The 27,918-nt window shown below is 58.3% G+C and overlaps 2 protein-coding genes across 8 annotated transcripts; both read left to right on the top strand.

The window, feature by feature from the left end:
- Nucleotides 1–517: 517 nt before the first annotated feature.
- PRR14 (proline rich 14) lies at nucleotides 518–6,213 on the top strand. Of its 5 annotated transcripts, none has more exons than XM_032328102.1 (12): nucleotides 518–1,184; nucleotides 1,985–2,056; nucleotides 2,179–2,347; nucleotides 2,947–3,068; nucleotides 3,140–3,329; nucleotides 3,559–3,602; nucleotides 3,835–3,899; nucleotides 4,211–4,799; nucleotides 5,147–5,216; nucleotides 5,297–5,388; nucleotides 5,679–5,750; nucleotides 5,841–6,213. In XM_032328102.1, the coding sequence occupies exons 2-12, from the start codon at nucleotides 2,034–2,036 to the stop codon at nucleotides 6,118–6,120; spliced, it is 1,716 nt and encodes a 571-aa protein (XP_032183993.1). In that variant the 5' UTR covers nucleotides 518–1,184; nucleotides 1,985–2,033; the 3' UTR covers nucleotides 6,121–6,213. The 5 variants fall into 5 exon arrangements, with proteins under 5 accessions (XP_032183993.1, XP_032183992.1, XP_032183990.1 ...); XM_032328101.1 differs by having other exon boundaries at nucleotides 523–1,144; nucleotides 3,790–3,899; XM_032328099.1 differs by having other exon boundaries at nucleotides 524–1,184; nucleotides 3,790–3,899.
- A 1,209-nt stretch (nucleotides 6,214–7,422) lies between these two features.
- FBRS (fibrosin) lies at nucleotides 7,423–26,062 on the top strand. Of its 3 annotated transcripts, XR_004281806.1 has the most exons (19): nucleotides 7,423–9,148; nucleotides 9,437–9,616; nucleotides 10,346–10,381; nucleotides 10,501–10,530; nucleotides 11,603–11,651; nucleotides 11,742–12,042; nucleotides 13,404–13,705; nucleotides 13,915–14,120; nucleotides 14,236–14,280; nucleotides 14,479–14,607; nucleotides 14,863–14,931; nucleotides 15,941–15,970; nucleotides 16,351–16,422; nucleotides 16,735–16,855; nucleotides 16,961–17,041; nucleotides 17,973–18,056; nucleotides 18,195–18,402; nucleotides 18,487–19,343; nucleotides 26,049–26,062. XR_004281806.1 is itself a non-coding variant. In XM_032327575.1 (18 exons), exons 1-18 carry the CDS (start codon nucleotides 8,693–8,695, stop codon nucleotides 19,070–19,072), a joined length of 2,985 nt encoding a protein of 994 aa, XP_032183466.1. In that variant the 5' UTR covers nucleotides 7,423–8,692; the 3' UTR covers nucleotides 19,073–20,291. The 3 variants fall into 3 exon arrangements, 2 of the variants coding, with proteins under 2 accessions (XP_032183466.1, XP_032183467.1); XM_032327575.1 differs by lacking the exon at nucleotides 26,049–26,062 and having other exon boundaries at nucleotides 18,487–20,291; XM_032327576.1 differs by lacking the exon at nucleotides 26,049–26,062 and having other exon boundaries at nucleotides 7,425–9,148; nucleotides 14,512–14,607; nucleotides 18,487–20,291.
- The last annotated feature ends 1,856 nt before the right edge of the window (nucleotides 26,063–27,918 follow it).

Raw genomic sequence — 27,918 nt, 5'->3', positions numbered from 1 at the left:
CTTCCATCTGGATGGCTCTGGTTAGCCCTGGGTTACAGGGCTGGGGAGTCCCTTTCCACCGCAGCTCTTACTGATTTTGCTCTTTCCGTACATCCTCTCGGTGTCGTGACTTCTATCCCTGAGCCCCAGAAGACAGGATTCTGCTGGGCGGGGAACTCTGCACCTTCATCTCAGCCCAGGATTCTAGTCTTCCCGCCTTCTGTTTCCCGAAGGAGAAAAGGGCCGGTTTGCACGGAGAATTCTGGGGAAGGAGGACTCCTGCGAACGCAGGCCCTGCTGTGGCGGTGAGGTGCCTCCGCCGCGCGGGAAGTTGGTGCGGGCCCACTCCCCGCCACGGGTAGGTGGCCCGCCTCCAGGAATCTGGAGCAGCGGCGTCTCATCCCTTAACCCTGAAGGGACGACTGCGCCTCCTCCTCCTGGGACTGAGGCTGTTTCCCGCCAGCAGCGCTCGCGGGCGCCGGGACGGAGAGGACACCACCGAGCACGCCGAGGTGGTCGTCGGTCCCGCTCCGCCGGGCGCTCGGCGGGCCCCACGAGCCCCGCACCTCCCGGGGGAGGGTCCGCGGCCGCAGCCTCCTCCCCGTCTGCGCTCGGCCCAGTCTCCCGGACGCCGCGCAAGCCCTGCAGCGGGAGGCTCCGGCGCCCGGCCCCGCCCCCACGTCGTCCCCGCGACTCGGGGACCGGCGTGAGGAGTCCCGGGGGTACCGGCACCGCCCTCGACGCCGCCGCTCTGGGAAGCTGGGAATTTCCCGGTCGTTACTATTCGGTTCACGTTTATTGGCCTACGAACTAAAGAACCGGAAGATGCCCTTAAAAAACGTGGCGGCACTAGTCGCTACAGCCGCCTCCGTCGCTCAAGACACTTGGGCTGGTCTTCAGCCGCCCACGGCCTGGCCTTCCCAAAATGACACCACCCGGCCCGCTTCGGCTCACCGAGGACCGAGCCGCCTGCCCTCAACTACAATGGCGGCGGCGCCCCGTTTGGCTTCTTGCCCCTAGGGAAGATGGCCGCCAGGTGGCTTCACTTAGTTTCTCGCCACCCCGGAAGACGGGGACCGGCGATTGGGCGGTGCCCGAGGGCTCGGAGAAGAAGGCCCCTGGCGGTTGGGCAGTGCTGGGCAAGGCTGGTTTAAAGGAGCCGGAGGTAGGAGCCGTCGAAGACCCGGGATCCGCGGGAGGCGGCGGTGAGCGGCGCGCGGGGGAGGGCACCGAGCGGCTGGAGCGAGGGCGGGAGGAGGGAGGGAGGGAAGCCAGCGCGGGCACCATCTGCTCCCGGGCTGCGGAGCGCGCTGGGCGGGGAGCCGGGGGCGGCGGGACAGGGGTCTGTGGGCGGGACCTCCCGGGATTGGCGTGAGGTGGGTATCTGCTTGACAGTAGATCCCCGGGGATCCCGACTGAGTTCGTGATGCTCAAGCTCGGGCCGCTCCTCTCTGAGTGCAGCTTGGCGGAGCCCAGACTCCCAGGGAGAGAGGATCCCCGCGGCGCCTCACTGGAGGGACCGCGCTGTAGGATTCCTTCCGCAGGGACCCAGTCTAGGGGATCCGGTGGGGCGGGGGAAGGGGGGCACCGTCGGTGTGCGGGAGTATAGCTTCGGAGTTCCCGGCCACTCGGTGGCAGTGGACGAGGATTGCAGAGGGATCCGGCGGAAAGGGAGACTCCCAGGACCGGGATCCCAGCGGATCCCGGGAGATCTCAGGGCGGATTCTGTAGGGACAAAGGCCCCCGAAGCTCGGGCCGTGGGAGAACTGGCGCCGCTGCAAGTCAGGTTCTCCCAGCAAGTGCCAGTCAGGACGCGGGTGGATCCGCTCATCTCGGGCGACGGCCGCGGGAAGACACCCGCTCCGGACGGCCAGCCGGGGGCGCCCTTTCACGCCCCAGGGCTTCGGCCCTTGGGCTCCCGGGAGCCGCGGGCGGACCATGAAGGGCGGAGCCCCAGGGGAAGGGCTGGCCCTCACTCCCCGCTCCCCCGCTCCCCCCATCCCAGGCTGCGACCTGGGATCCCCCAGGGACTCCCCGGAGCCGCCGCTTCCCCCATGGACTTGCCCGGGGACTCCAGGTGAGAGCGCACCCCGCCCGCCTGTCTTGAGCACGGGAAACGGGACCCTGGCGGCCGTCCCGGGGAGCCGCAGAGCCAACGACAGGCTCAGGCGACCGTCCTCCGCTTCTCTCATCTTCCAGTTCACCTGGCCGGTCGCGTCTGTGCCGCCAGCCCCTGGCTCGAGCATTATGGGGAGCCCGGAGCCCCAAACGGCCGAGACTGCAGTCTCTAGCGGCCCCCTCACCTCTGGAAAAGGCCTCTCGGCGGGTTTTGGCTGTGGTGCTGGAAGATATTATGGCTGCCCACATGGTGAGCTCCCTCAACCGAGAGGCCCCTTTCTCCCCCAGGCCCCTCTTCAGAACCAAAGTCAGACCAGGTCACTAGTGAGGATAATTGAGATCCAAATACCTCGTGCTCACACCCATTGCCACGCAGCCTCCCTAATGCTAGAGGTCTCCTTGGCTCTCACTTAATCCAACCTAGGTCTGGGTGGGGTCTTTAGTGCCCATTCCCCACAAAAAACCTTGCCGGGCTGGAACCCCATCTCTACAAGTGCTCTTGAGTATGAGAAACCCTTGCTTTCTTCCCAGCCCAGCGTCTAGGCAATTCTTGGGAAAAGGCTGAGGTCTTTGGCTCCATTGCACAGGTTAGAAAAACAGGGCCGTGACTCACCCAGGGTCACTCCTTTCCGTTTCTCTAAACAGCCTGTGCGAGATTACTACAGCTCTGGACATCTCCTCTCTGGCCCCGAAACGGATTCAGTTAAATGCCCTTCTCTGGGTTCTTAAGCGAATTCTAGCCGTAGCCTCTGTCACTTCTGTGGCATGTGGCCCCGTTAGGCTCAGAAAGGCCCCGTGCTGTCCAACCTCGTTTCACCGCCTTGCCCTTGACACTTCCTCCTCAATTAGGTGCCCCTGGTGTCCCAAGAAGAGACCCCCACCGCACGGCACCGCAGCAACCGGCAGGATTCTGTCCACAGCCAGCCGCCTGCCTCGCCACCCCAAGAGGCCGCGTGGCCCTCACAGACCAGGTGAGCATGGCGGGACGGAGGGTAGGCAGGAGCCCACCTGAGCCCCTCTGATCTTCTTGCTTCCGCTCCAGGCCTCCCGACCCACTGCACTTATGCCGAGAGCCCTTGAGCCGCATCCACCGGGCCTCTTCTACCCTGAGGCGGCGATCAAGGACAAGCCCTGGCCCAGAGGAGGGCCCTTCACCGAAGGTGGACTGGGCCCCCCAGCCTACTCTGGTGGTGATGCTAGAGGACATTGCCAGCCCAAGACCCTCAACTGAGGTATGAGAATTTGCGGTAAGGACGTAAGGGTTCAGCTGGGATAGGTTTTGCCCAGAGCAAGGAGAGCAGCATTCTCTATGGAGGACACTGAGGAGAGACCTATATGAAAAAGTCTTTGCAGTGACCCCTGGCAGGCTTCTGGACGCTTGAGAGGGTCAGAATGTGGGGAGCTAGAGAGGCCATAGGGGGCTTCCCTGCCTCCCCCAAAACATCCTTTGTTTACATCCAGGGTTTTGCTGATGAGACCCCCAACTTCCTCATCCCCACGAGAAGGTGAGAGGGCCGGGGCCGGGGTTGTCGAAATGTCCGGGCAGCAGTTGTTACCCCCGCAGCTAGAGCTAAGGGCGTCAGAATTTGCTCGTCCGGTAGCACCTTCCGAAGCCTTAAGGGCCTGGGGAGGCGCCGGCTCCGGGGGGCCCGAACCTGGAAGCTCCCTCAGCCTTTCCCCCCCTCACCCCAGAGCCGAGCCCGTGACGATTGTTCACCAGTCAATGCCTCCGTCCAGGGACCTGGATCCCCCATTCCAGCCGTCTGCCCTGCCTGAGGACCCTCCGGAGACCCCACCACCAGGTAAGGACTCAGAGGGATGAGATTTAGAGCTCTGGAAAATCCTGGCTGAGCTTAAAAGTATCCGGGGCAGGGTGGGGGGGGTGGAGGGAAGCGGCTTATCTCCCTCCCTGAGGGGAGTTTGGTGTGTGAAGATGGGGTACAGACTTCAGAGGCCTGACGTTCAACTCCTAAATGTAGGGCCTGGTGATTTAGGTGTGGGCTCATACCTTTGTGAGGAGAGCTTAGTGGTTGGGGAGGGGCTGAGGCTACCAAAGTAGAGCGTAGGCACCTGCAGCCGAGGAATGCCCACCTGAGCCTCTCCTTCTCCTCAGCCCCGGATCCTGTACTGGAGCCCCCATCGGTCCCACCGCCGTCCAGCCTTTTACGCCCCCGCCTCAGTCCCTGGGGCTTGGCCCCCCTCTTCCGTTCCGTCCGCTCCAAGCTGGAGAGCTTTGCTGACATCTTCCTCACGCCCAACAAAGTCCCACGGCCCCCACCCCCATCACCCCCCATGAAGTTGGAGTTGAAGATTGCCATCTCAGAGGCCGAGCAGTCCCAGGCTGCTGAGGACACTGCGTCTGTCAGCCCCCGGCCCCCTATCCGCCAGTGGCGAGCCCGAGACCACAGCCCCCCAGCACCTCTCTCTAAGCCCTCTCTGGGCCGAAGCCACTCCTGCCCTGATCTGGGACCTCCTGGCCCAGATGCCTGCAGCTGGCCCCCTGCTCCCCACCACCCAAGCCGGTCACGGCCCCGGCGGCACACCGTGGGTGGTGGAGAGGCGGCCCGACCCCCACCACCCCCTCGGCCCTGTCTCCGGAAAGAGGTCTTCCCTCTTGGAGGAGTGGGAGGCTCTCCTCCCCTTGTCACAACTTGCTCGTCCACCGCATCTTCCTCCTCCTTCTCTGAACCTGCAGAACCCAGGTAGTGCTCTCGATAAACCCTTCTTATCTTTTTTTTTTTTTGAAAGATTTATTCATTTGAGAGAGCGAGCGAGTACATGCACGAGTTGGTGGGGCGGGCAGAGGGAGAGGGGAAAGCAAACTCTGCCTGGAACAGGGAGCCTGATGTGGAGCTCGATCCCAGGACCCTGGGATCATGACCTGAGTCGGAGCAAGACATGTAACTGACTGAGCCAGCCAGGTGCCCTCCGATAAACCCTTCTTAAAGCCCTGGCGCAGTCTGGGCTCAGCCTCCTGCCCTATTATCCAGTGGGCAGGAGATGGAGGTATTGCTATAAATTTGTCCATGAGCCTTCACTTTCTCTGCAGGTTGGGCTCAACCCAAGGGAAGGAGCCAAGGGCCTCAGAGGACCAGGTGCTTTCAGACCCGGAGACCAAGGTAGGAGTACAGATGTGGGGAGGAGGCAAGTGGGAGCCTGAGGCCATGCTGCACCCTTACCCTCTGCCCTGTTTTCATAGACCATGGGAAAGGTTTCTCGATTCAGAATACGCAGAACACCATCCCGTGCTCAGCTAAACCTTACACCAATGGGGCTGCCTCGACCAATCCGGTGAGTGGCTCATCGTACGTGGAGCTGCCTTGGCGAAACAGGTGTAGGCTCAGATCCCCTGAAGAGTGGCTTTGTCTCCGCTCAGGGAACGTAATCCAGCTTGGAGCAGTCCATTTGGTCTGGACATGGTTTGCACCATCTGTAGATGGTAGAACCATCTGTCTGCCTTGGGCAGCATTCCTGGCCCTAGTGTGTCCCAGAAACTGAAATATAGACCAGGCCTTGCTTTATCATTTTTCCAGGGTACAGCGGCCCTGGGTTTTTCAATGGTCTCTGCTCTTTGCTCCCAGGTTGAACAAGAAGGAGTTCAGCTTAGAAGAAATTTATACCAACAAGAATTATCAGTCGCCTACAACCAGGAGGTGAGACACTTTGAAGGCTTGGGGGTGACAGAGGGAAGACGGGAGCCACGGGCCCTGCTGGTAACCAGCATCCCTCCCTGCCTGGTCCAGGACCTTTGAGACCATCTTTGAGGAGCCCCGGGAGCGCAACGGGACTTTGATTTTCACCAGCTCCAAGAAGCTTCGGCGGGCTGTAGAGTTTCGGGACAGCAGCCTCCCTCGATCCCGGCGGCCGTCTCGGGGGGTGCGGGCTGCGGGTGGCAGGACCCTCACCCCCAGCCTGCCCCCCAGCCCAGACGTGGGACCTCTGCTGCAGCAGCGGCTAGAGGAGCTGGATGCCTCACTCCTGGAAGAGGAAGAAGGAGATAGGGAGCAGCCCCGTCGGACCTAGGAGCCCCGTCTGTTTGTCCGTCCGTCCTGAAGCATCTGAGGCAGTTATAGATTTTTCTCTATATTTCTAGTAAAGTTTTCGATATGTTTCTGATCCTCTCGTATGTCTCTACCTGAGTTTGAGATGGATTGACGGTTCTGGCTCCTGTTTCTACTTTGGCCCCCAAAGACTGGGCAATGGGGGAGGTGCCCGGGAAGGCCAGGAGGGTTGGGTCCAGGGAAGAAGTGGGGGAAGGATCATGGGAGATTCTTCCTTGACCTGAAAATTTCCCTGTGTGGAGGAAAACTTTGGAACCAGCTCCAGAAGATACTGAGACCCCGGACCCCGATCAGGGTTCTCTAAATTCACTTACATCAGGGAGGAGGCTGAGGGACCCAGGGCGGACGAAGGCCCTGACTTCCTCCTAACCTGCTTCTGGATTCGAGACAAGTAATGGCCCGTCACTGAGCACCCGCAGCGACCTGCGGTACGTGCCCGCCGCGCACAGCGCGGGCAGGACTTCCACATCCGCACAGAGGAAAGCAGGTGGAGGGGCAGCTGGCGGAGCAGGCAGCGCCTGACCGCAGGGGTCGTGAGTTCGAGCCGCACGTGGGCGCAGAGAGTACTTAAAAAACAGAAAACAAGGTGAGGGTGAGCCGGTAACCAGGCAACCCGAGGCCGGAGGCCGCCTGCGTCTTTTCAAACTCGGAGGCACCACGGGGCGGTGACTGGGCGCCCAGGCTGCGTGCGGAGCGGGGCGTCGGCGAGCGCCGGTGCGGGAACCCAAGCGGGGCCCACGCCGCGCCCTCCGTAAGCGGGTCTGAGAGCCGCACCGCCGGAGAGCTCCGGTCGGCCAGAGGCGCCGCCCGGGAGCGCAGCGGCGGGCGCTCGAACGCAGGCGCTCCTCCCTTCCCGTGGCCGCGCGGACACCGACGCCGCCCCCTCCCACGGAAGGCGGCGACGACCGGACGCGGGTTCCTTCCCGGCGCGTCCGGCGCTCGCCAGGCGCTCGGGCCGCCGCACGCCGCGGGGCCTCCCGCAGACGGCCAGCCGCTCGCCACGGTCACCACGCGCGTGCGCGAGAGGCCCGGCGTCTGCGGGCTGAGCCAGGCGGCGGAAAGAGAGAGACGCCGCATCCGGCCGCGGACTGGGACCTTCCGCGGCCGCCCGCCGCCCAGCGGCCAACCGCCCCTAGGCCTCGCGCCGTACGGCACGACTCCCAGTCTCGACGCTGTCTGAAGGCGGACCAATGAACAGAGAGCAGGAAGAGGCGGGGTCGCCTGGGGGACCGCCCCAAGCGCCTACTTCGAACCAGTCGAGTCACAAGACCCGAGGAGGGGCGGGGCTAACCTGACGTATACCCAATCCAAGATTGGAGGGCGGTTACATATTACCCACTCCCCGGAGCTTGACTCCGCCCTTCGCCTTGTCGTACACTTCTCAACCTATCAACGACGAAGCTTGTGGAGGGGCGAGGGGGAAGGGGGCGGAGAGTGGGAGGAGGCCGAGAGAGGAAGGAGGCGTAGGCTGAGGAGGAAGAGGGAGGAGGGGCAGGGAAGTCCTGGCGGAGAAGAGGCCCGAGACGCCAAAGGAGACAACAGGAGGGTGCGCTGGAGCTCCCCCGCCTCCCAACGGCCGTTCCGGATCCCTTACGGCGCAAGTCAGGCAGAGACGGAGGAAAGGAGGAAGAGACTTTTATGTCGGCAGACAGAGAAGCTCTACCCGTCACCGTTGCCTCACATCCGGGGCTTTGGAGGGCTGGCCCCGCGGCCCCGCCCCCCCCCAGCCTTTCATGGCGACCGGAGGCGGAGGCTGGAAGAGACAGGCCTGGAGGAGGCCCCTTTAAATCTCCTTAAAGGGGCGGCCGCTGAACTCGGCCGACTGCATCGGCAGCCTTAAAGGGGAGGCCATCGAGCCGAAGCTGACAAACTGAGAAGTGTGCTGCCGGGCGAGCTGGGCCGAGTGGGGAGTCTCTCCTCCTCTGCCCCCCCCGCGAGAAGTTCTTTCAACTCCGCTTAAAGGGGAAGTGGCCGCTTGCGGAGGACCAGAAACTTCACTCCTGAGCCCTGGAAGGGGGCGGCCTGCTGCTTGGAGGACCCTGGGCTCCTTAAAGGGGTGGCCTCTTTCAGCCGGAGGACTTGAGACACTTTTAAAGGGGAGGTGTGCGTTTCGGGGCGAGCTTTCGGTCCCTTTTAAAGGGGTGGCCCTTCCTCTTCCTCGGGGAGACTTGTCTCGACCCCTGGCAGGGGGCGGCCACCGCGCTAGGCCGGCTGGACACCATCGGGTCGTCGTAAAGGGGTCAGGGGCTGGACTACTTGAGGCCTCGCCTTAAAGGGACGGCCGCCCCGTTTTCGCCGTCTCGGCTCCGCCGGCCCCACAGGGGGGGCCCTCGGGCTTGTCGCCCCGGGGGCGGCGCCGGCTCCCCGGGCCTTGGCCTTGGGGCAAGCTCGGGGCCAGCAGATCCTGCTTGAAAGGGGAAGCCGTGGCCTTTCCGTCCCTGTGCAGCCGCCAGCGCCGCGCCTGCGACCCCGGGCCTGCGGACAGGCCGCTTCGGGCCCCGCCGCCTCCGGATGCGGCGCTGAGGGCGGTCGCCATGGAGACGGCAGCGGCCGCGGCTCCGGGCCCGGGCTGGGCCGCGGAGGGGGAGCGGCGGCGGCGGCGCTGCTCGCGCCGAGACCGAGACCGGGAGCAGCGGCGCCGCCGAGGTCCCGGCGGCGACGCGCCCCGGGCCCTGTTGGCCGCCCCGCGCGGCTCCTCGTCCTCCTCGTCGCCGCCGCCGCCCGCCAGGCCTTGGTCGTCGGCTTCGTCCGGAGAGCGGCCCGGAGGCCCGAGACGACGGCGGCCCCGTCCCAGGCCTCGGCCCCCGCGACCCCGAGCTCGGAAGCGGCCGGCCGGCTCGGGCAGCCGCGGGGAGGAGGAGGAGGAGGAGGAGGAGGGGGGCGCAGACGACGGGGAGGCCGAGGAGGAGCCCGAGGAGGAGGACGAAGAGGAGGAGGACTTGATCGATGGCTTCGCCATCGCCAGCTTCGCCAGCCTTGAGGCCTTGCAGGTGGGGCCTGTAGGAGCTGGGGACCTTTGGGGGCTTCTGAGGGGCAGAGAGAAGGGTATGGTGCCCGGAGTGGGTGGAGTTGGGGGGGAATGCTGGCACCCCAAACCAGAGCAACCGGCTCCTCTGGCCAGGCCTCTGCCCCACCCTGGGGTGGGAGGAGGTAGGGTTAGTCTCCAGGGACCAGCCTGGTTACCCGGCCCGAGAGCCACTTTGGTAGCCTGGTCACCCCTAGAGAGGTCGGGAGCTTGCCTTTCTCCGTCTACTTCAGTCCCACCTCCTCCTCCACAGAAGGATGCATCGCTTCAGCCCCCAGAGCGACTGGAACACCGGCTGAAGCATTCTGGGAAGCGGAAGAGGGGGGGTTCCAGTGGGGCCACTGGGGAGCCAGGGGACAGCTCTGATCGGGAGCCTGGACGGCCCTCTGGGGATCGGGCCCGAAAATGGCCCAATAAGCGGAGGAGGAAAGAGGTGAGCTTGTCATGGATCCCTGTCCTTTAAGACCGGACGGCACGCTCTTCACATAGGGTTGTTCTGCACCGGCAGCGTTGCTGCTCCTCATAAACGGTGATTCTCTTCTCTGACGGCAGAGCGGGTTTGAGCCCTCACGCCTCAGTCCAGGTCTGACAGAGGCATGTCCACACTCAGGCTTTTCTGCTTTTGGCTTGCCCTGTCTGTCTGAAATAAGTTGGTTTTTCAGAGATGTATCAGCAAGACTTGGTGGAACCGTAAATGAATTAGAGCAGTCTCAGGTCTCTCCAGGCAACGGCAGTCTAGCAAGAAAGGCACAATCTGAGCAAATACCTTGATCCAAACCTGAGAAGCGACAGAAGGCGGAGATCCGGGAGGGATGCTGCAGAAGCCACATGCGGAAGCCCTCGTTCTGCCTGGGGGATGGGAGGAGGGTTGTGGTTAGGGAAAGCCCCCTAGGACGTCTTAGTCAGGCCTTGAAGGATAGTCATAAGTTGGCTAAGAGGAGAAACAGGCGAAGTTGTTTTGAGCAAAAGCACAGAGATGTGAGAATGTGTTCAGAAAATGGTGAGCGCACTGGGGACGGGGCGGGCCACGGTAGGAGAAGCAGCTAGACAGAGAAGGAGAGTGTGTCGTGAGGGGCCTGCAGTTCCTTGCTGGGGAGTTTAGACTCGATCCAAAGGCCTCGCCAGTCGGCCTTCCTTACCTCTGGACTCTGGTCTTTCTCAGGCGTCCTCCCGTCATTCTCTGGAAGCTGGATACATAGTAAGTGCCCTCTGCCTGTACCGGCCCCTCCCCTCGCAATTCCTCTCTGAAAGTCCCCTCTGTCCCTCGGGCCCCCCCTTCTTCCCTCTTGTGACACCTCTGTCTTTCCTTTTCCCCAGTGTGATGCAGAAAGCGATCTGGACGAGAGGGTGAGTAGGGCTAGAACTTGTCGGGTGGGCAGTGCTGTAATTTGTAAAGCGGAGTGCGGCTCAGAGGTCTGCCCCGTACAGCGAGAGAGAGCCTCCCCCTTGAGTGGGGAACGTAGTTAGGTTGAGCCATGCCTGGATGGGGAAGGGGGGTACGCGCAGATTGAATGGGTAAACGACTTGCTTTCTTTGGTAACTAGAGCCGGTTTCTAAAGAATAGAAAGCCCTTGTCTCGGTGTACCATCTTTTCCTAACCCTTCGGAAGACCAGTGGCTCTCCACAGAAATTCAGGTGGCTGTCGAGCTGAGCCGGTCACCCTGCTCACTGCTGGTCCGCTCTCCCAGAATCTGAGCAGAGACCACGGTTGTGGCAGCGAGGGCACCAAACCCTGTGACCAGTGTAGAAACGTGTCTCACGAGGTTCTGTTCCGGTTTATTGTCAGGTCGGATGTGCTTGTTTTGAAATGATGTGTTTTAGTCGCTCTTGCTCTGCCCTTGCAACTAACTAAAAAGTGTATTCCCTGATGGGTGCCTTTTTTTCATTTAAAAAATTGGCTGGACGGGGACTGTGGTGAACCAGAGTTCTTGTGTGTCTACAGGAGGTGACCACTGTCTAGTCCTAGCTAATTGTTGCCATGCGAGCACAGGAGCCAGTTCTTAAGAGAACCTGGAAGTCCGAGTTTGTATGAGGAATTCCTGGATTTGTAAATATCAGCAGTTAGTTTCAAAGGGTTTTGCTGACACTTGTGGGCCAAACGGATCTGTAAGTCCGGGGGGCGTATGGGCCAGCAGTTAGTGACAACTGACATCTTTGGCTTTGATGTGCCTGCTTCTCTGACACACGAGTGCCGCCTCAAGTCAGTCCTCCTGGCCTTTCAAATTCGGAGGCGTAGCTTCCCACCCCTTTCTTCAGGCACAGGCCCCCCGGAACCCGCAGTCTTTGCTGGGTTTCACCGAAGCCGATAGAATGGACTTGGCAGCACTGCCACTTCCTAGCAGGCCCTGGGGGCTGTTAGCTTTCCTGGGTGAGGGCCTCGCCTGACCCAAACCTGACCCTGTCCGCCCTTCTTCCCCAGGTCTCCGATGATGACCTCGACCCATCCTTCACTGTCTCAACCAGCAAAGGTTGGTCTCAAGGGCTGGGGCTGGACACGAGGGAGGGAAGTGGGGGAATACGGGCCGCAGCTGAATCCATCTGCTGACCTGTCCTCACAGCCTCGGGCCCCCACGGCGCCTTCAATGGGAACTGTGAAGCAAAACTCTCCGTGGTCCCTAAAGTGTCGGGCCTGGAGCGGAGCCAGGAACAGCCCCCAGGGCCCGACCCGCTGCTAGTGCCTTTCCCCCCGAAGGAACCACCGCCTCCACCGGCCCCTCGGCCTCCTGTCTCACCCCCTGCACCCTTGCCGGCCGCCCCCAGCCTGCCACCCCCACCCCAGCCCCAGCTGCAGCTTCGGGTCTCGCCCTTCGGCCTCCGCACTTCTCCCTATGGCAGCAGCCTGGACCTCAGCACTGGCAGGTGAGTGGTCCAGGGCTTTGGTCTGGTCTGGAAGGACCTGGTCACTTTGGCGCCAACCCCTGCATTCTGTGGCTGGGACACGGGATGGTGCCTGTGGGATGTGACTTGAAAAAGGGATTCTGAGGCTGAAAAGCTTGAGAGACACTGGGTGAAGCAAATGTGAAGTGATTACTCACTTACAGGGCCTCCCAGGGCCGCTTCACCGGACGTTCCTGGGCAGGGAGGTGCACTCTGTGCCGTCTCCCAACTTGATGCGCTGCTGAGGCCTTTTCGGAAGGCACATCTGCTAGGAGGAGTGTTCTTCAGAACACACTTTGGGAAATGCTGACATGATTAATAAGGGTGCTGGCTTTGGTGTCAGTCAGGCCTGGTTCAGATTCTTGCTCTGCCGCTTGTGGCTGTGTGATTTTTGAAAAGTCACTTCATCTCTCTGAGCCTCAATTTTCCGTTTCGGTCATAAAGAACTGGTAACGGTCCCTTTCTCCGGGTAAAGCTGTCGTGAGGGTGGACGATGAGGTCGTGCAGTGTTTCCCAAAGTGTGCCCGTGTGTCGCTGGCCGGGCGCCGATCGTTTCAGCTGTTCCGGGGGCAACCGCTGTTTTAGCTGTTAATGGGCTTTAGAAAAACACGATCAGTACCTCAGCCCTCTGACGTCACACGCAGTGCTCGGGCGAGGCGAAGTTAAAACGCAAGGGACTGAGTTAAGTGAGAGAAAGTAGACCGTGCGGGCGGGTAGGTGGCTGCGGCGGTCGCGGGGAAGGCGGCGGCACACGGCGGAGGTTCGGCGTAGCGTGGGGAGCCGCGCCAGCACTCGGCCTCCGGAGTGCTCGCTGAAGGGTAAGGGTCGCTGATACCGTCCCCGGCGCTGTCTCATTCCGTCATCGTTACCGGGCTCTTTCCTTGTTCTTGAGAAAACTAAGGCTCAGAGAGGGGCAGTGACTTGCTCAAGGTCACCCAGGGTGTTCATGGCAAGACGGGCCTAGAATTCAGGTCGCCTGACTCCTAGGCCAGGCCAGCGAGGTGCTGCTTCCACTGTCTTAGGCTGGGAACCCAGGTGGCCTGTTGTGAGGAAGCGTCACCGCGAGTGACCGGTTCGTGCCGCGGTCGAGCAGGGGCGGGTCACGTGGCCGGGGCCGTCCGAGGCGGCGGCGTGGAAGAGGCCGAGAGAGGGAGAGGGGGCTGCCGGGTGCGGGGTTCCCTCCGTCTGAGGACGGGCTCCCGGGTGGGGGTGGGGGTCCCGGGCCGGGTTCTACCCCCTTCCGTGTTGGAGAACCAGCGGCAAGGTACCGCCCGGGCTTCTGACCCCTCCCGTCAGAGCCGGCACCTCCCAACCCTCACTCATCTCCCCACTTCTCTCCCCAGCTCTTCACGGCCGCCCCCCAAGGCCCCGGCCCCTCCCGCGGCTCAGCCTCCCCCCTCATCATCCTCTTCGTCCTCTTCCTCCTCATCTGCCTCCTCCTCGGCCGCGCAGCTCACCCACCGGCCCCCGACGCCCTCCCTGCCCCTGCCTCTGTCCGCCCACAGCTTTCCCCCTCCCGGGCTGCGGCCCCCCCCGCCGCCCCACCACCCCTCCTTGTTCTCCCCCGGCCCCACCCTGCCCCCGCCCCCACCCCTGCTGCAGGTGCCAGGGCACCCTGGGGCCTCAGCCGCTAACGCCCTTTCTGGTGAGTGTGGGGTCCTGGCCGGGGTGGGGGGCGGGGGGCCATGGCCCCGGGCTTGGGCCCAGCCGGCTGTGGGGCACCCGGACCTCAGCAGACATCAGGCTCCAGGAGGGAGTGGCTCAAGGCCAGGAGGGAAGGCCAGTCACCCGGGCCCGAGGAGGCTGTCCTGGTGGCGACAGACATTACAGCCTTCTCCCCCTCCCCTCCCACAGAGCAGGACCTGATCGGCCAGGACCTGAACTCTCGCTACCTGAATGCCCAGGGTGGCCCCGAGGTGGTGGGGGCAGGGGGCTCGGCCCGGCCCCTGGCCTTCCAGTTCCACCAGCACAACCACCAGCACCAGCACACCCACCAGCACACCCACCAGCACTTCACCCCTTATCCCCCGGGCCTGCTGCCACCCCACGGCCCCCACATGGTGAGCTCCTCACTGGGCCGCTGATGAGGCCCAGAGACTTGGAGGGAGGGTGTGGCTTCCAGGGGAAGGTCCTGGGTCCCTGGCTGGCAGCTCACTCTTCCCTTCTCTTCCCTAGTTTGAGAAATACCCAGGAAAGATGGAAGGCCTTTTCCGGCACAATGTGAGTGTGTGTGTGTGTGTGTGTGTGTGTGTGTGTGTGGTGTGTGGGCACGGAGGCGTCCGGGTGTGTGGCCCTGACGGTCGGGGTGCAGTCTTCAGCTTCCGAAGCGAGGGCCTTGAGCCTGGGAGAGCTCCCTGGGGGGCTTTAGGGTAGAGGCCCGAGGACTGACGGGCAGAGCCGCGGGGGCCGCACGTCCAGCCCCAGCTGGGACCCGTGCCCTTCTCTCCGCAGCCGTACGCGGCCTTCCCTCCCGCAGTGCCCGGCCTACCTCCGGGCCTCCCGCCGGCTGTCTCCTTTGGCTCCCTGCAGGGGGCCTTCCAGCCCAAGGTGAGCTCCCGATCCAACCGCCACCGCCTCCCACCCCCACCAACCCAGACACCGCCGTGCCCCCGGCCCCCCACCCCGGGCTCCACATACCTCCTGGCATTCCCAGAGCCATGCCCTTTGTCCTGCCCTCCCAGTGTGGACCCAGCTTTCTTCAGAGCTGTGCTCCCTGCCTGTCCCAGCCCCCACCTTGGTTCTGGACCCCGTTTAGGCCTGGTGCCAGCTCTCCTGACTGAACCCTCCACTCCCCTTTCCCAGAGCACGAACCCCGAGCTGCCACCACGACTGGGGCCAGTGCCGAGCGGGCTTCCCCAGAAGGGGACACAGGTGAGGGGGGTGCCGAGGCAGGTCCTTGAGGAGCCAGAGTACCTGTTGAAGGAGAGAGCAGGGTTGATTGAGAGTGAACCCCTGATCCCTCCCTTTACTGTACGATCGGGACTACCCCTGAGACTCTGACGAGAGGAAATCTCTGTAAATGACAAAGTTTCCCAGCCATGGGGAATAGGAATTTCATGAAGAAATAAGATCACTAGGACAGTGCTTTTTTTTGTTTGTTTGTTTTTAAAGATTTTATTTATTCATTTGACAGACAGAGATCACAGGCAGAGAGGCAGGCAGAGAGAGAGGGGGAAGCAGGCTTCCCGCTGAGCAGAGAGCCCGATGCGGGACTCGATCCCAGGACCCTGAGGTCATGACCTGAGCCAAAGGCAGAGGCTTTAACCCACTGAGCCACCCAGGCGCCCCAGGACAGTGGTTTCTGTAGGAGTTTTCAAATTTTTTAAATTACAAAATCCTTTTTTTTTTTTCTTTTTAATGACATCATACCAGGAAGTCCTGTCCATAAAACAATGAAAAGATAAGCTGCCCCTTTGTGAAGTGGCACAGGGAGCAGCCTTCGAGCCCATGGCTCTGGGAACATCGGGAAAAGCACAGGATATGTTTCCGAAGGGGGAGACGAGACCAGATATCTTATGGTGTTTGTAGCAGCAGTAAAGGTTTTTTCCTAAAGAAATCTTAACACAGAGTCTCATGACATGAAGCTGTTAATAGAATGACTTGTCCGGTTGAGAAACTTGTCTTGCCTGCCCACTAACCCAGTCAGTCCCCAGTCTTCCAAGCGCAGCACGTCCTTGGGGCCCGGTTCAGGAACTTCGTGCTGGAAGGGAGATGCCCAGCGCGGGAGATGGGGAAATGCGTCTTCATAGGAGCGGGAAAGGCGTGAGGGAGCCACACGAGGTCTCCAGTGTCTGGGTGGGGATTAGGGACTGTGGAGACGAGGTGCCCAGGACAGTAAACAGGTCTGAATCGCCGCCAACCTCTGCTTTGCCATCCCCAGATCCCCGACCATTTCCGGCCACCTTTGAGGGTGAGTTTGGTGAGGACCTCAGGCTGCATGAGGCTGGGGGCTGGTGTCAGGGCACTTGGCTGAGGGTGGGTCTGGCTTGGGAATAAGTGAGAAGCCCAAGACGTGGAGGCAGCCAGATTTGGAGCGGCAGAAAGGGCGAAAGGCTTATGTGCCACAGACCTGGGTTCCGACGTAACCGGCTGTGGGACCTTGGGCAAGACAGTTTCTCTCTCTGAGCCTCAGTTTCCTAGGCCGTGAAGCGAACCTAGTCATCCCTCCGTTGTAGGGGTGACGCGTGGGGGTGTTGTGTGGAAAGGCTGGGCCGAGGACCAGGCCTGGAGTGGGTGATGAGTGAACATTGTTTCCTTCCCTTTCCCTCTGGTTATCCTTCTGGGGCGCAGAAGCCAGGGAAGTGGTGTGCCATGCACGTGCGCGTGGCTTACATGATCCTGAGACACCAGGAAAAGATGAAGGTACCGGGGCTGGAGGGCTGGGGCAAGTGGGCTGGCCTGAGCCCTGGGCATCTGCTTTTGGCAGAGCTTGGCCGCATCTTGGCCAGAAACGTCCCCTCCTGTCCCCGGTCGCTGCCTGAGCACCTTCACAGTTAGCACTAGCTTCTCCGGCTGAGGAGAGGGGGGTGGCCCGAGAGGGCTCAGAGAGGTGGAAGTCAGGCACCCGAGCCCCATCTTGGCGCCCGCCAGCCCTTGGGGGGGCCTTAGGAGTGGAAGAGCAAGAGCAGCACCCCCCGGCTCCTCACTCACCACCCCTCTCCCTGTCCCACGCAGGGCGACTCCCACAAGCTTGACTTTCGGAACGACCTCCTGCCCTGCCTTCCGGGGCCCTATGGGGCCCTGCCCCCTGGGCAGGAGCTCCCCCACCCGGCCGCCTCCCTCTTCACTGCGACTGGTGAGTCTGGCCAGCCCTCTCGGGGCCGGAGGTTCCCTTTCTGTAGCCCGAGGCCCACCTTGCGCCCACTCAGCCTCACCGGAGTCTCCCACCTCTCTGCCCCAGGTGCCGTCCACGCTGCAGCCAACCCTTTCACGGCAGCTCCCGGGGCCCACGGACCCTTTCTGAGCCCCAGCACCCACATTGGTAAGAGCCAAGGGCACGTCGGGCAACCCCAGCCCAGTCCCTAACGTTGAGGAGTTCTCAAGCTGGGGATGGAGGTTAGACCTGAGCGGCAGCTGGAATGGGCACAGGCCTGGGGCCGTTTGCTTCGTGACCTTGGACGAGTTACTCTGATCCCTCTGCGCCTTGATCTCCTCTCCTCTGTGCAGTGGGCTAGGGCAGGGCAGTGACTGCCAGGCTCCGCCGGCTCAGACGCGGTCTCTGAAACAGCCAGCGGTAGAGGTAGCGTGCCGGGGGGAGGCTGTGCGGGCCCAGCAGAGCAGCGGCACTGGCTCCGGCTCCTAGCACTTCCGCGGGCTTTGTGGGGAGATTTCAGCTGGGTAGAGAGGGCACAGGGGAGCGTGCTCGCGGAAGAGAAGGCCGTGAGGTGTTCCCGTAGCGGAGTAGGTTCGTTCTTCTGACGGGCTCCGTGCGTGAGCTTAGGGTCGGGTCGGGAAGGGCCCTGCATGTCCGGTGGGAGGAAGCCGCCAGGGATCTCCGGGCAAACGGTTTGCTGTAGAGCTGGTCTGGGCGGCCCGTATGGGGGATTATGGGCCTGATCTCTGGGGTCAGAGAGGCCCTGGGGCTGGCGCGGGGGCGGGGGGTACCACTTGGTGGCTAGATGACTGACCGTTGGCAAGTCACTTCACCTCTCTGAGCCTGTTTCGTCATCTTGAAGTGGGAGTGGTCCTGTCTGCCTCTCGTGGGGCTTGTCGTTTGTGAGGTTAAACACCACGATGCATGTCAGAGCTCAGCATCTCGCGAGGCCCAAGGAACAGCACCCTGTTGTTAAAACCGAGTCGGAACGGCTGAGGGCTCCAGGGCCTGCTTGCTGAGCTGCGCCTTCCCTGCCAGTGTGGGCGCCTGCGCGGCGCTGGCTGCCCAGTGCCCTGACCATTGTCCTTTCCTCCCGCAGATCCCTTTGGGCGTCCCACAAGCTTCGCCTCCTTGGCTGCCCTCTCCAACGGGGCCTTTGGAGGCCTGGGCAGCCCTACATTCAGTGAGTGCTGGGCGGGGCGGGTGGGTGGCTGTGGCAGTGGGCTGGTGGCCAGGGGTTGCGGGGCGGGGGGTGTCCCCGAGCGGGGCCGCCGCCGCCTCCTCGTGGCTCCTGTCACCCTCTGCTTCACCCTCTGTCTAGACTCCGGCGCCGTCTTTGCCCAGAAAGAAAGCCCAGGGGCCCCACCAGCCTTCGCCTCCCCGCCAGACCCCTGGGGCCGCCTGCACCGCAGTCCTCTGGCCTTTCCTGCCTGGGTCCGGCCCCCTGAGGCCGCCCGGACGCCAGGCTCAGACAAGGAGCGGCCGGTGGAGCGGAGGGAGCCCTCGCTCACCAAGGAGGAGAAAGACAGGTGCGCCTCCCCGGCCCCGCGCTGCCCGCCCTCGGTGCCGCCCGCGGCCGGCGGACCGCTGCAGGCGCTGCCTTCTCTCCGCAGGGACCTCCCCTTCTCGCGGCCCCAGCTCCGCGTTTCTCCGGCCACTCCCAAGGCGCGGGCCGGCGAGGAAGGGGCCAGGCCGCCCAAGGAGTCGGTGCGGGTGAAGGAGGAGCGGAAGGAGGAGGCCGCCGCCGCCGCCGCTGCCGCCGCCGCTGCCGCTGCCGCCGCTGCCGCCGCCGCCGCCGCCAGCACCGGGCCTCAGGGCCTCCACCTGCTGTTTGAGAGGCCCCGGCCACCCCCCTTCCTGGGCCCTAGCCCCCCGGAGCGCTGCGCTGGCTTCCTGGAGCCGACCTGGTTGGCAGGGCCCCCCCGCCTGGCCAGGCCGCCCCGCTTCTATGAGGCTGGGGAGGAGCTGACCGGCCCCGGGGCTGTGGCCGCGGCCCGCCTGTACGGTCTGGAGCCCGCCCATCCCCTGCTCTACAGCCGCCTGGCGCCACCACCGCCACCCGCTGCAGCCCCGGGGACCCCTCACCTTCTCAGCAAGACCCCCCCGGGAGCCCTTTTGGGGGCACCGCCTCCGCTCGTGCCCGCGCCCCGGCCCAGTTCCCCACCTAGGGCCCCTGGCCCAGCCCGGGCTGACAGGTGAGGGGCGGGGAGGGGCGGGGGCGCAGGCCATCCCCCTTTCCTAATGACAAGGTCCTCGAGCTGAGGTTGGAAGCCAGGGCTGGAGGGCAAAGGTCGTGACCTCACCAGCCACCTCTGAGGTCACCGAACCTGGGAGCTGAAGCCCCAGCCCCCGCAAGATCAAGCATCAGAGGGACCTTGGGGTCACTGGGAGGGCAGAGGTCACAGGCCTCTAGGGAAAGGGGTGTGTGTGAGTGTGTGAGTGTGTGTATGTGTCTGCGTGTGTGTATGAGGTGAGGGGGGGTCGTGTCAGGGGTCATCGCTCATGACCCCTGAGGTACACCATCGCTCCCCCTGAGGGCCCCTAGGCCCTTGGCCTGCCTCCCCAAGGGCTCAGTAAGCCAGAGGCCAAAGTGCCCCCCCTTCACCTGCCACCCGAGTCCTCACGCCCTCTCAGGGCTGGGGGAGGAGGGGCTGACGGAAGGGGCTCCATGTACATATTTATCTCCCCTTCCACATAGCCCCCCGACCTTTTGTACATTTTTACAGGGGTGCCCCTCCCCATAATCCCCCTTCCTGGTTAATTAAATCCTCAGACTGGTGCTGTGTTCCTAGCCTCTGGCCTCTCTGTGGGGGGGAGGGGGGTTGTAGAGCGAAGAGCCAGGAGGGGACAGGCAGGAACCCGGGGCTCATCCCTGGGAACACGGGGTCAGCAGCAGACAGAGCAGCAGGGGCAGGGACCTGGCTACCTAGGCTGGGAAGAAGGGCAAATGCTTCCTGCTTGGCTGACAGCCCGGGGCCCCCCCCACCCCAGCGTGTTCCCGTTAACCTCTGTGTGCCCCCCCAGAAGGCTCAATCTCAGCTTCAGACTCCACCTCCTCGTGGCTCAGTCCCCCAACTCCGTTTCCAAGTGCCCCCAGGACTCCTGGGCCCTGCCCTCCAGAACCCTGTTCCCCAGAACCCTACCCTAGGCTGGGGGTGGGGGTGGGCAGAGAAGGTCACCACGTACCACACACCAAAGAAGGGGGTCGGCCCGGGGGTGGGCCACACAGGCAGCTTCTGCAGCAGCCTCTCGGCGGCAGCCCCAGCCTTCCCAAAGCAGCAGGCGCCCCCAGGCTGGGGCCCAACCTAGAAGGCAGGGGTCCGTTTAACAAAAACATAACGTTGACTTTTTTCCCCGGTGGGGCTTATTCTGTAACATGACTTGCGGATATTTATATAAAAATGAGTGTTACAATGAGGCCCCTTGGCTGCTCTTTGAGTGCGTGTGGGTCATCGGCGGGGGGGGGGGGACGGGGAGCGGAGGGGGGGACGGGCTCAGGGAGGCATGAGGGGGGACGACGCTGTCCGTGTCCTGGTGAGGGTCCCCCTCCCTCCCACCTGCTTGTGGCTGGATACAGGGGAGCAGTGGGCGTTGCAGCTTTTCACATGTTCTGCAACCCAGGAGGACCTATTCCCCAAGATTCAAACAAGACAGAAGGAAAAACTGAATTTCCCATTTACCTGCCAGCCCATGCTCAGCCCCATCCCTTTCCCGAGGGAACCCTTCAGTCATTTGGTCTGTGCTCTTCAGGCCTGTTTCTGTGTGTTTATCTGCACTTAACGTATATGCGTAGTTCTGTTAGAAAAGAGACACAATTTTTTTTTTAAGAAACTATTGGTTTTCCTTTTATAAATGGTCACTATAAAATGAACATAAATATGTTCTACAAAGGGAAAATGTCTTATAATCTTATCCCTCAGACGGACCACTACTAATTGCCGGGAGTATCTTCCTCCAGTTGTGTTTCTAGCTGTATGCCTCAAATACTGTGCAGAAGAATGGGGTCCCGTGAGATGTCCAGTTTCGCAGCTACCTTTTGACACTTAACGTTTTTTGACATGATCGTTAAAAACCCAAGTGACTAAACCAAGCTAGAGAGGCTGGCTCTCACCCAAGCCACCCAGAATTGTCTTGTCCCGCGGTACTCACCACCTCAGGAAAGATGGCGGCCAACGTTCTCTGCCACCACTGCACATGCCCAAGGCCTCGAGGGACAGCGCAAGCCTGGACTGTTCCAAGGGAAACCAGACACGGTTGACCAGAAGGACACGGCAGTCCTTCCATTCAGCTTCTTTCGAGAAATCTAAAAATCCTTTCACACACAGCTGCTTTGTCTACGGCTGCCACTTGAGATGGGACACGATCTCTCCAGATTGCCACTGTCTCCTCCACTCTTGCTTAGGAAGGAGCCATTATCACTCTTGAGGTACTTCCCCGTTTCCCAAACACATTTGGGTGTGGAACTCTCAGAGTACTTCCTAGACACGTGTATCCAACCTCTCCTAGATCCCTCCAAAAGTAACTTAGATACCCAGTCATCTCCTGGATCTGATGCTGTGCCCCCAAGCCCGACCCACGTCCATCTCTGTGAGCGGCGCCCAAGTCCGAAAGCGCCCTCTGCCCTCACCTGATTCGCAGTCCGCGCCGCCTGTTGTTCTTTCTAGCCCTGTTCTCTTCATCCTCCCCGCCACCCAACTCACGGCTGGGGGCACAGAGGCAAACAAAACCCCAAATCCCAGCTCTCCTGGAGCTCACCCGCAGGTCCGGGGAGGAGCAACAGAACAGGCTTCGAGAAGAAAAGGAGGGTGAAGGGCAGTCCCCAGGGCCGCCTTCTCGGGGCCTGCGCGCCGACCGCTGCGCTCCATTGACCCGTCTCTGCGTGATCGGATCTGAGCTCAGGAGCTCCTCAGGCAGAGGTAAAAGAGACTCCGGGAAGACTTGACTGCCAGAGAAGAGCAAAACAGAACCAAAATCACTTCAGCATCACGAGGCTGCTGTTTGGAAATGCATTTTTGTTTGTTTTGAATGAACTCAAAAGTGTAGCTGTGTAATCTTGAGCAGTGTGCTTATTTCTGGGCCATGGCTCATGTAGAATGGAGGGGAGCTTTTTCATTTGAATATCTAATTGGCTCTATTAAATGATTCATAGATTGGGCAGAACCCCATCTAGCAAATGGAGGGGTTTTAAACAACTTCATTGAGATATTATTCACACGCCATATAATTCACCCAGTCTTTGATGACTGGCTTCTTTCATTTAAGCAGGATAAGTGTTCAAGGTGCATCTGTGTTGGAGCTCATATCAGTCCTGCATTCCATTTTATTGCCAAACAATACTCCATTATATGGATGTACCACATGGTGTTTACCTGTTCTTCAGCTGATGGACGTTTAAGTTGTTTTCTTAAAAAAAAAAAAAAAAGTATTTATTTATTTATTTTGAGAGAAGGGGAGAGAGAGTATGTGAGATGGGGGAGGAGCGGGGGGGGGCAAGCAGAGTCAGGGGTGGGGGTGGGGTGGGGGTGGGGGTGGGGGCTGGGTCCCAGGACCCTGAGATGATGACCTGAGCCAAAACCAAGACGCTTAACTGACTGAGCCACCCAGGTACCCCAGTTCGTTCTTTTAACCATTATGGCCACTGTGAATATGCAGGAATGAGGTTTTGTTTTTAATTCTTTAATTCTAATTTTTCATTTTAATTCTAATTTTTTAATTCTAATTTTTGTTCTTAATTCTCTTAGGTATATACCTTGGATTGGAAATTGGAATTGTCATGTTGTATGGTAACTCTTATGTTTAGCATTTGGGGGAGCCCCCAAAGTAGTTTTCAACGTGGTTGCACTATGTTTTTTTAAGATTTTATTTATTTGGGGCGCCTGGGTGGCTCAGTCGGTTAAGCATCTGCCTCCGGCTCAGGCCATGATCCCAGATTCCTGGGATTGAACCCTGCTTAGTGGGGATTCTGCTTCTCCCTCTCCCTCTGTCCCTCCGTCCCTCTGTCCGTCCGTCCCTCCTCCTTGCTCGTGCATACTATCTCTCTTAAATAAATAAATCTTTTTTTTTATTCTTAAAATCTCCCACCCACTCTGCGTGCTGTTCCCCATGCCTGTGCTCTCTCTCTATATTTCAAATAAATACATAAAAATCTTTTTTAAAAAGATTATTTATTTGAGAGAGCACATGTGCACAAATCTGGGGGGCAGGGCACAGGCAGATTAGAAGGAGAAGCAGGATCCCCCCTGAGCAGTCAGCCAGACAGGAACCTAGGACCATGACCTAAGCTGAAGGCAGACAGACTTTTAACCAACTGAGCCATCCAGGCGCCCCAGATGGAGTTTTGTAATAGTTGTCCTCATATTACTATATGAATTTGCTAAGTTAATTAGCATAGACTTCTTAGAACAGTGCCTAGCACAGAGTAAGTGCTCGAACAATGGTTGCTGTCATTATCCGTGATGCCTTAAAAAAAAAAAAGATTTTATTTAAGGCAGACACTTAACCGACTGAGCCACCCAGATGCACCTTGGTAATACCTTTCTGATTTGACACTCCAAGAAGAGATCACAACCAGAGCCAAAAACCAAGAGTTAGATGCTTAACGTACTGCCCCACGCAGGTGCGTCCAGACTTTCTAGTTTCACCTAATGTCCTTTGCCTGTTCCAGGATCCCACAAGGACACCACCGTCTGTTCGGTCATCATGTCTCCTTAGGCTCCTTTGGACCGTGACTTATCTAAACTCTCCTTGTTTTTGATGATCTTGAGTTTTGAGGAGTATTGGTCAGGTATTTTAGAAAATGACCCTTATTTGGGACTCGTATGTTGTTTTTCTTAGGATGAGACCAGATGTTTGGGTTTGGGGAGGAAGCAGAGGCGAAGGGCTGTTTTTATTACAATGAATCAGTGGTGCACCCCTTCCAGGCCATCTATCCATTGCTGTGGCTGAGACAGCACTTGTCAGTTTCTGCTGCCAAATTAGTCTTTCCCCCTTCTTTGCCTGTTCTACTCTTCAGAAGGAAGTCCCTCTGCAGCCCAGACTGTGGGAGCTGGGAAGTTACGCTCCCCCTCTTTGAGGACGGAGCATCTGCCTACGGTACTTGGAATTCTGTATGGGAACTCTGTCTCCTCTCCCTTTACTTATTTGTTCAATAATTTATTTATATTATCATGGATTCATGGATATTTCTTTTCTACTTATGTTATACCTCAGTACTATTTTATTTATTTCTCCCCAGTTTTCAGTTGGCTCCTGTGTCCCTTTCATTATGGGTTTTTTTTTAAGCAGAAGCTGATTTTTTTTTAATGTTTATCCTTTTAAATCTTTCAGTTTTTGTCTCATGTGCATGTATTATCTGTTCTTAAAAATTAAAAACTGCCAGTGTAATTAACATAAAAATTGTGTAGCTTATAGAAAAAGGTAGAAGAGGGGTGGCCGGCTGGCTCGTTTGGTGGACCATGTGACTCGATCTTGGGGGCATGGGTTTGAGATGACTTAAAGAAAAATTATTTTTAAGAATGTATTCATTTTTTACTTTTTAAAATATTTTATTTATATTTTTAAAAATTTAAAAATTTAAAAAATTTAAATTTAAATTTAAAAAATTTTTAAAAAAAGAAGGTAGAATAAAAAGTTTCCTTCTGTCCCCTGATCATTCCTGTTGCTCCATTTCAGCTTTCCAGAGATACCGTGTTAATTTCTTGTTTGTTCCTCCAGAACAATTCTTTTTTTCTTCTTTCAAACAAATGTTTACATATGGTACATACTGTTCTGTGTGCTGTTTTTCTGAAGTAACTATCTCTTGCAGGCTATAGCATTCCTATGGAAGGCTCTACCGTAGTACACTTAACCAATCTCCTTTAGTGGATATTTAAGTTCTTTCCAGTCTTACCAGAACAAAGTGCTGCAGTGACTACCCACCTCTTTGTATACGTGAGCAAATACATCTGCAGGATAAATTTCTAGGAGGAGAATTGCTGAGTCGAAGGGTACATGCTTTCAACATCTAGATGCTGCTGCATTGTCCTGCCCAAACCTTGTAGCAACTGCCAATTTTCACTCTCACCAACATCGTAAGAGAAGACCTGTTTCCCCACACCCTTGCTAACACGGAGAGCTCACAAGCTTTTTGATTTTTGCCAATCCCATAGGTGAAAGATGGTGACTCATAGAAGTTTGAATCTGCATTTCTTTTAAATTTGAGTGAAGCTGAGCATCTTGCTGGACATTTACAAGTCCTTTGTGTCTTTGTTTTCTGTGAATTCCCTTTTCAAACATCTGCTCACTCCCCTCACGCCCTGCTCTCCATTTCTTTCTTTTTTTTTTTTCCTTTAAGATTTATTTATTTATTTTTAAAGATTTTATTTATTTGGCAGACAGAGAGGCAGGCAGAGAGAGAGAGAGAAGCAGGCTCCCTGCTGAGCAGATGTGGGGCTCGAGCCCAGAACCCTGAGATCATGACCTGAGCCAAAAGCAGAGGCTTTAACCACTGAGCCACCCAGGTGCCCCGAAATTTATTTATTTATTTATTTATTTATTTGAGAGAGAGAGAGAGGAGAGAAAGAAGTATGCACACACAGGGGAGAAGCAGGTTCCCCGCTGAGTAGGGAGCCCCATGTGGGGCTCAATCCCAGAACCATGGGATCATGACCTGAGCATCATGACCTGAGAAGGTGGACGCTTAACTGACCGAGCAACCCAGGCGCCCTCTTTGGGTTTTTTGGGGTTTTTTTTTAATCACCTTTGTTTTGTGCCTCAGTGAAAGCTACTCATTCATTTCTTCCATTACCAAATATTTGTTTACCTACTGTGTATCAGACTCTGTGTGAGCAATGTGACAGTGAGCAGAGGGCAAAGGTAATTCCGCTCCGGGAGATTAAAATTCTAGAGGGGGTAGACAGAGAGTAAAGGAACAAATACATGTGGGTTGGCAATACTTGTTGGAGGGAAAGGTAGGGTTTGGGCTAGAAAGTTCTGGGGGGCTATTTTATGTAGATGGATTCAAGAAGGTTTCTCTGAGGGTTGCCCAGGGAGCGGAGATGGGAATACAGTGAGAAAAGGAAACATGCGGCCATCTGGGAGAGGCATGCTCTCGGCAGAGAGGCCCTGAGGTAGGAGTGTGCTTGGTGAGCTGCGGGATCAGCCAGAGGGCCAAGGGGGCTGGAGCAGAGTGAGCGAGAGGCAGAGCGGGTGGAGGTGAGATTCGAGAGGTAAGTGGAGACCAGATCACGCTGGGCCTCGGAGGCCTTTGTAAGGACCTTGGCTGCTTCTCTGAGAGAGGTGCTAGCTAGCCATTCCAAAGTTTATTTCGGCTGTACCTGTATAAAAAAATTTTTTTGGAGAGTTTTGGAGCAGAGGAGTGACATTATTCAATTTAGCTTTTTAAAGGACCATATAGGATGCTTGGGTGGCTTAGTCGGTTAAGTGTGTGCGCTTGGCTCAGGTCCTGATCTCAGGGTTCTGGGATCGAGTCCCGCATCAGGGTCTCTGCTTAGTGAGGAGTCTGCTTCTCCCTATCTCTGCCTCTACACACACACACACACACACACCCGAGCCCCACTGTGAATGAGGCGGAGAGGCCCTCAGTGATGCAAATGAATGTTGACTTTTTTCATTAACAAAACAATGAGCTCTCTCTCTCTCTCTCATAAATAAATAAAATCTTTAAAAAAAATAAAGGACCAAACAACAGCACGGTCTAGGAATTGAGACATTACAGTACAGGTGCCACTGGGAGCATTTCCCATCATTAGCCTGTTCAACTGGGATGTTTAGGAGCTGGGCCTGCTTTAAGCAAATCCAATGTATGAAATTTCAGGTGCACCTGATTTTCTTCTGGGCAGTCACAGCCACGGCCATGGGCTCAGTTTGGCCATGGGCTAATATGGTGATCCCAAGCCCCTAATCCCAAAGATTTTGCTCATGGACGACAAGTAAGCCAACCCTTTTCCCAGTGGAAGGAATCATCTCCCGAAAGCCCAGCAGCCACACCCCAGAACTGCCTTCTGTTGAGCCCTTTGTACAAAGCCATAAATATGCATGTTCAGGAATGTTCCCCAGAATTAGGTAGGTGGTAATAGCTGCCCAACTTTGTGAATATACCAAAAATGCCAGGATTGTATAATTTAAAGGGTTGGAATGTATGGTACATGAATTGTAATGCAATAACAATAATAATGACAAGGGATGTTCCCAGAAACGCTGTTCATCATAGCACAAAGACTGGAAACAACCCAAATATCCATCCACAAGGATCTGTTAAATACACTTGTAGGATCATCAGTGGGTATACATGGAAATGTCAAAAAGAACAGGGTGTGTCTGCCTTTGCAAATGTGGGAGACAGAGAAGGCTCTCTGTGATGGGTTGTTACGTTTTCAAAAATGAAGGCGAGAGGGAAGCCTGGGTGGCTCAGTGGGTTGAGCCTCTGCCTTCAGCTCAGGTCATGATCCCAGGGTCCTGGGATCGGGCCCAGTGTCAGGTTCTCTGCTTGGCGGAGAGCCTGCTTCTCCCTCTTTCTCTGCCTGCTGCTCTGTCTACTTGTGATCTCTCTCTCTATCAAATAAATGGATAAATCTTAAACGAAAAAGAAAAAAGAAACATCTGTTGGGGTGGCTGGGTGGCTCAGTCGGTTAGGCATCTGCCTTCCTGTCGGGTCACGATCTCAGCATACTGGGCTCGAGCACCGCATCAGCTTCTTGCTCCGCAGGAAGCCTGCTGCCGCTCCCCCCGCCTGCTGCTCCTCTACTTGTGCTCTGCCTCCATATATATCATAAATAAATAAAATCTTTAAAAAGCATGTTTATGTGTAACTCTTATGCAAACATACATTTTAAATATCGCAAGAAGAATTTAGAAAATACAAAAATCAAGAATTGGGGAGAGGAATGCTCCCTCTGGCAGAGGGAGCAGCAGTGCCTAGTGGCTGAGGTGGAAATGTGCTGGGCGGCCCGGGGGATCAGCCAGAGGCCGTGTGCGGCTGTCGCTGGCTACTGATCAAAGGGAAGACTGTGACAAGCATCTGCGGGGCACTTTCTACATGCCTGGCC

The sequence above is a fragment of the Mustela erminea genome, chromosome 20, assembly GCF_009829155.1.
Source record: "Mustela erminea isolate mMusErm1 chromosome 20, mMusErm1.Pri, whole genome shotgun sequence".
Taxonomy (NCBI): Eukaryota; Metazoa; Chordata; class Mammalia; order Carnivora; family Mustelidae; genus Mustela; species Mustela erminea.
The sequence above is the reverse complement of the archived record's forward strand: the minus strand, read 5'-3'. Positions and strand labels throughout refer to the sequence as shown.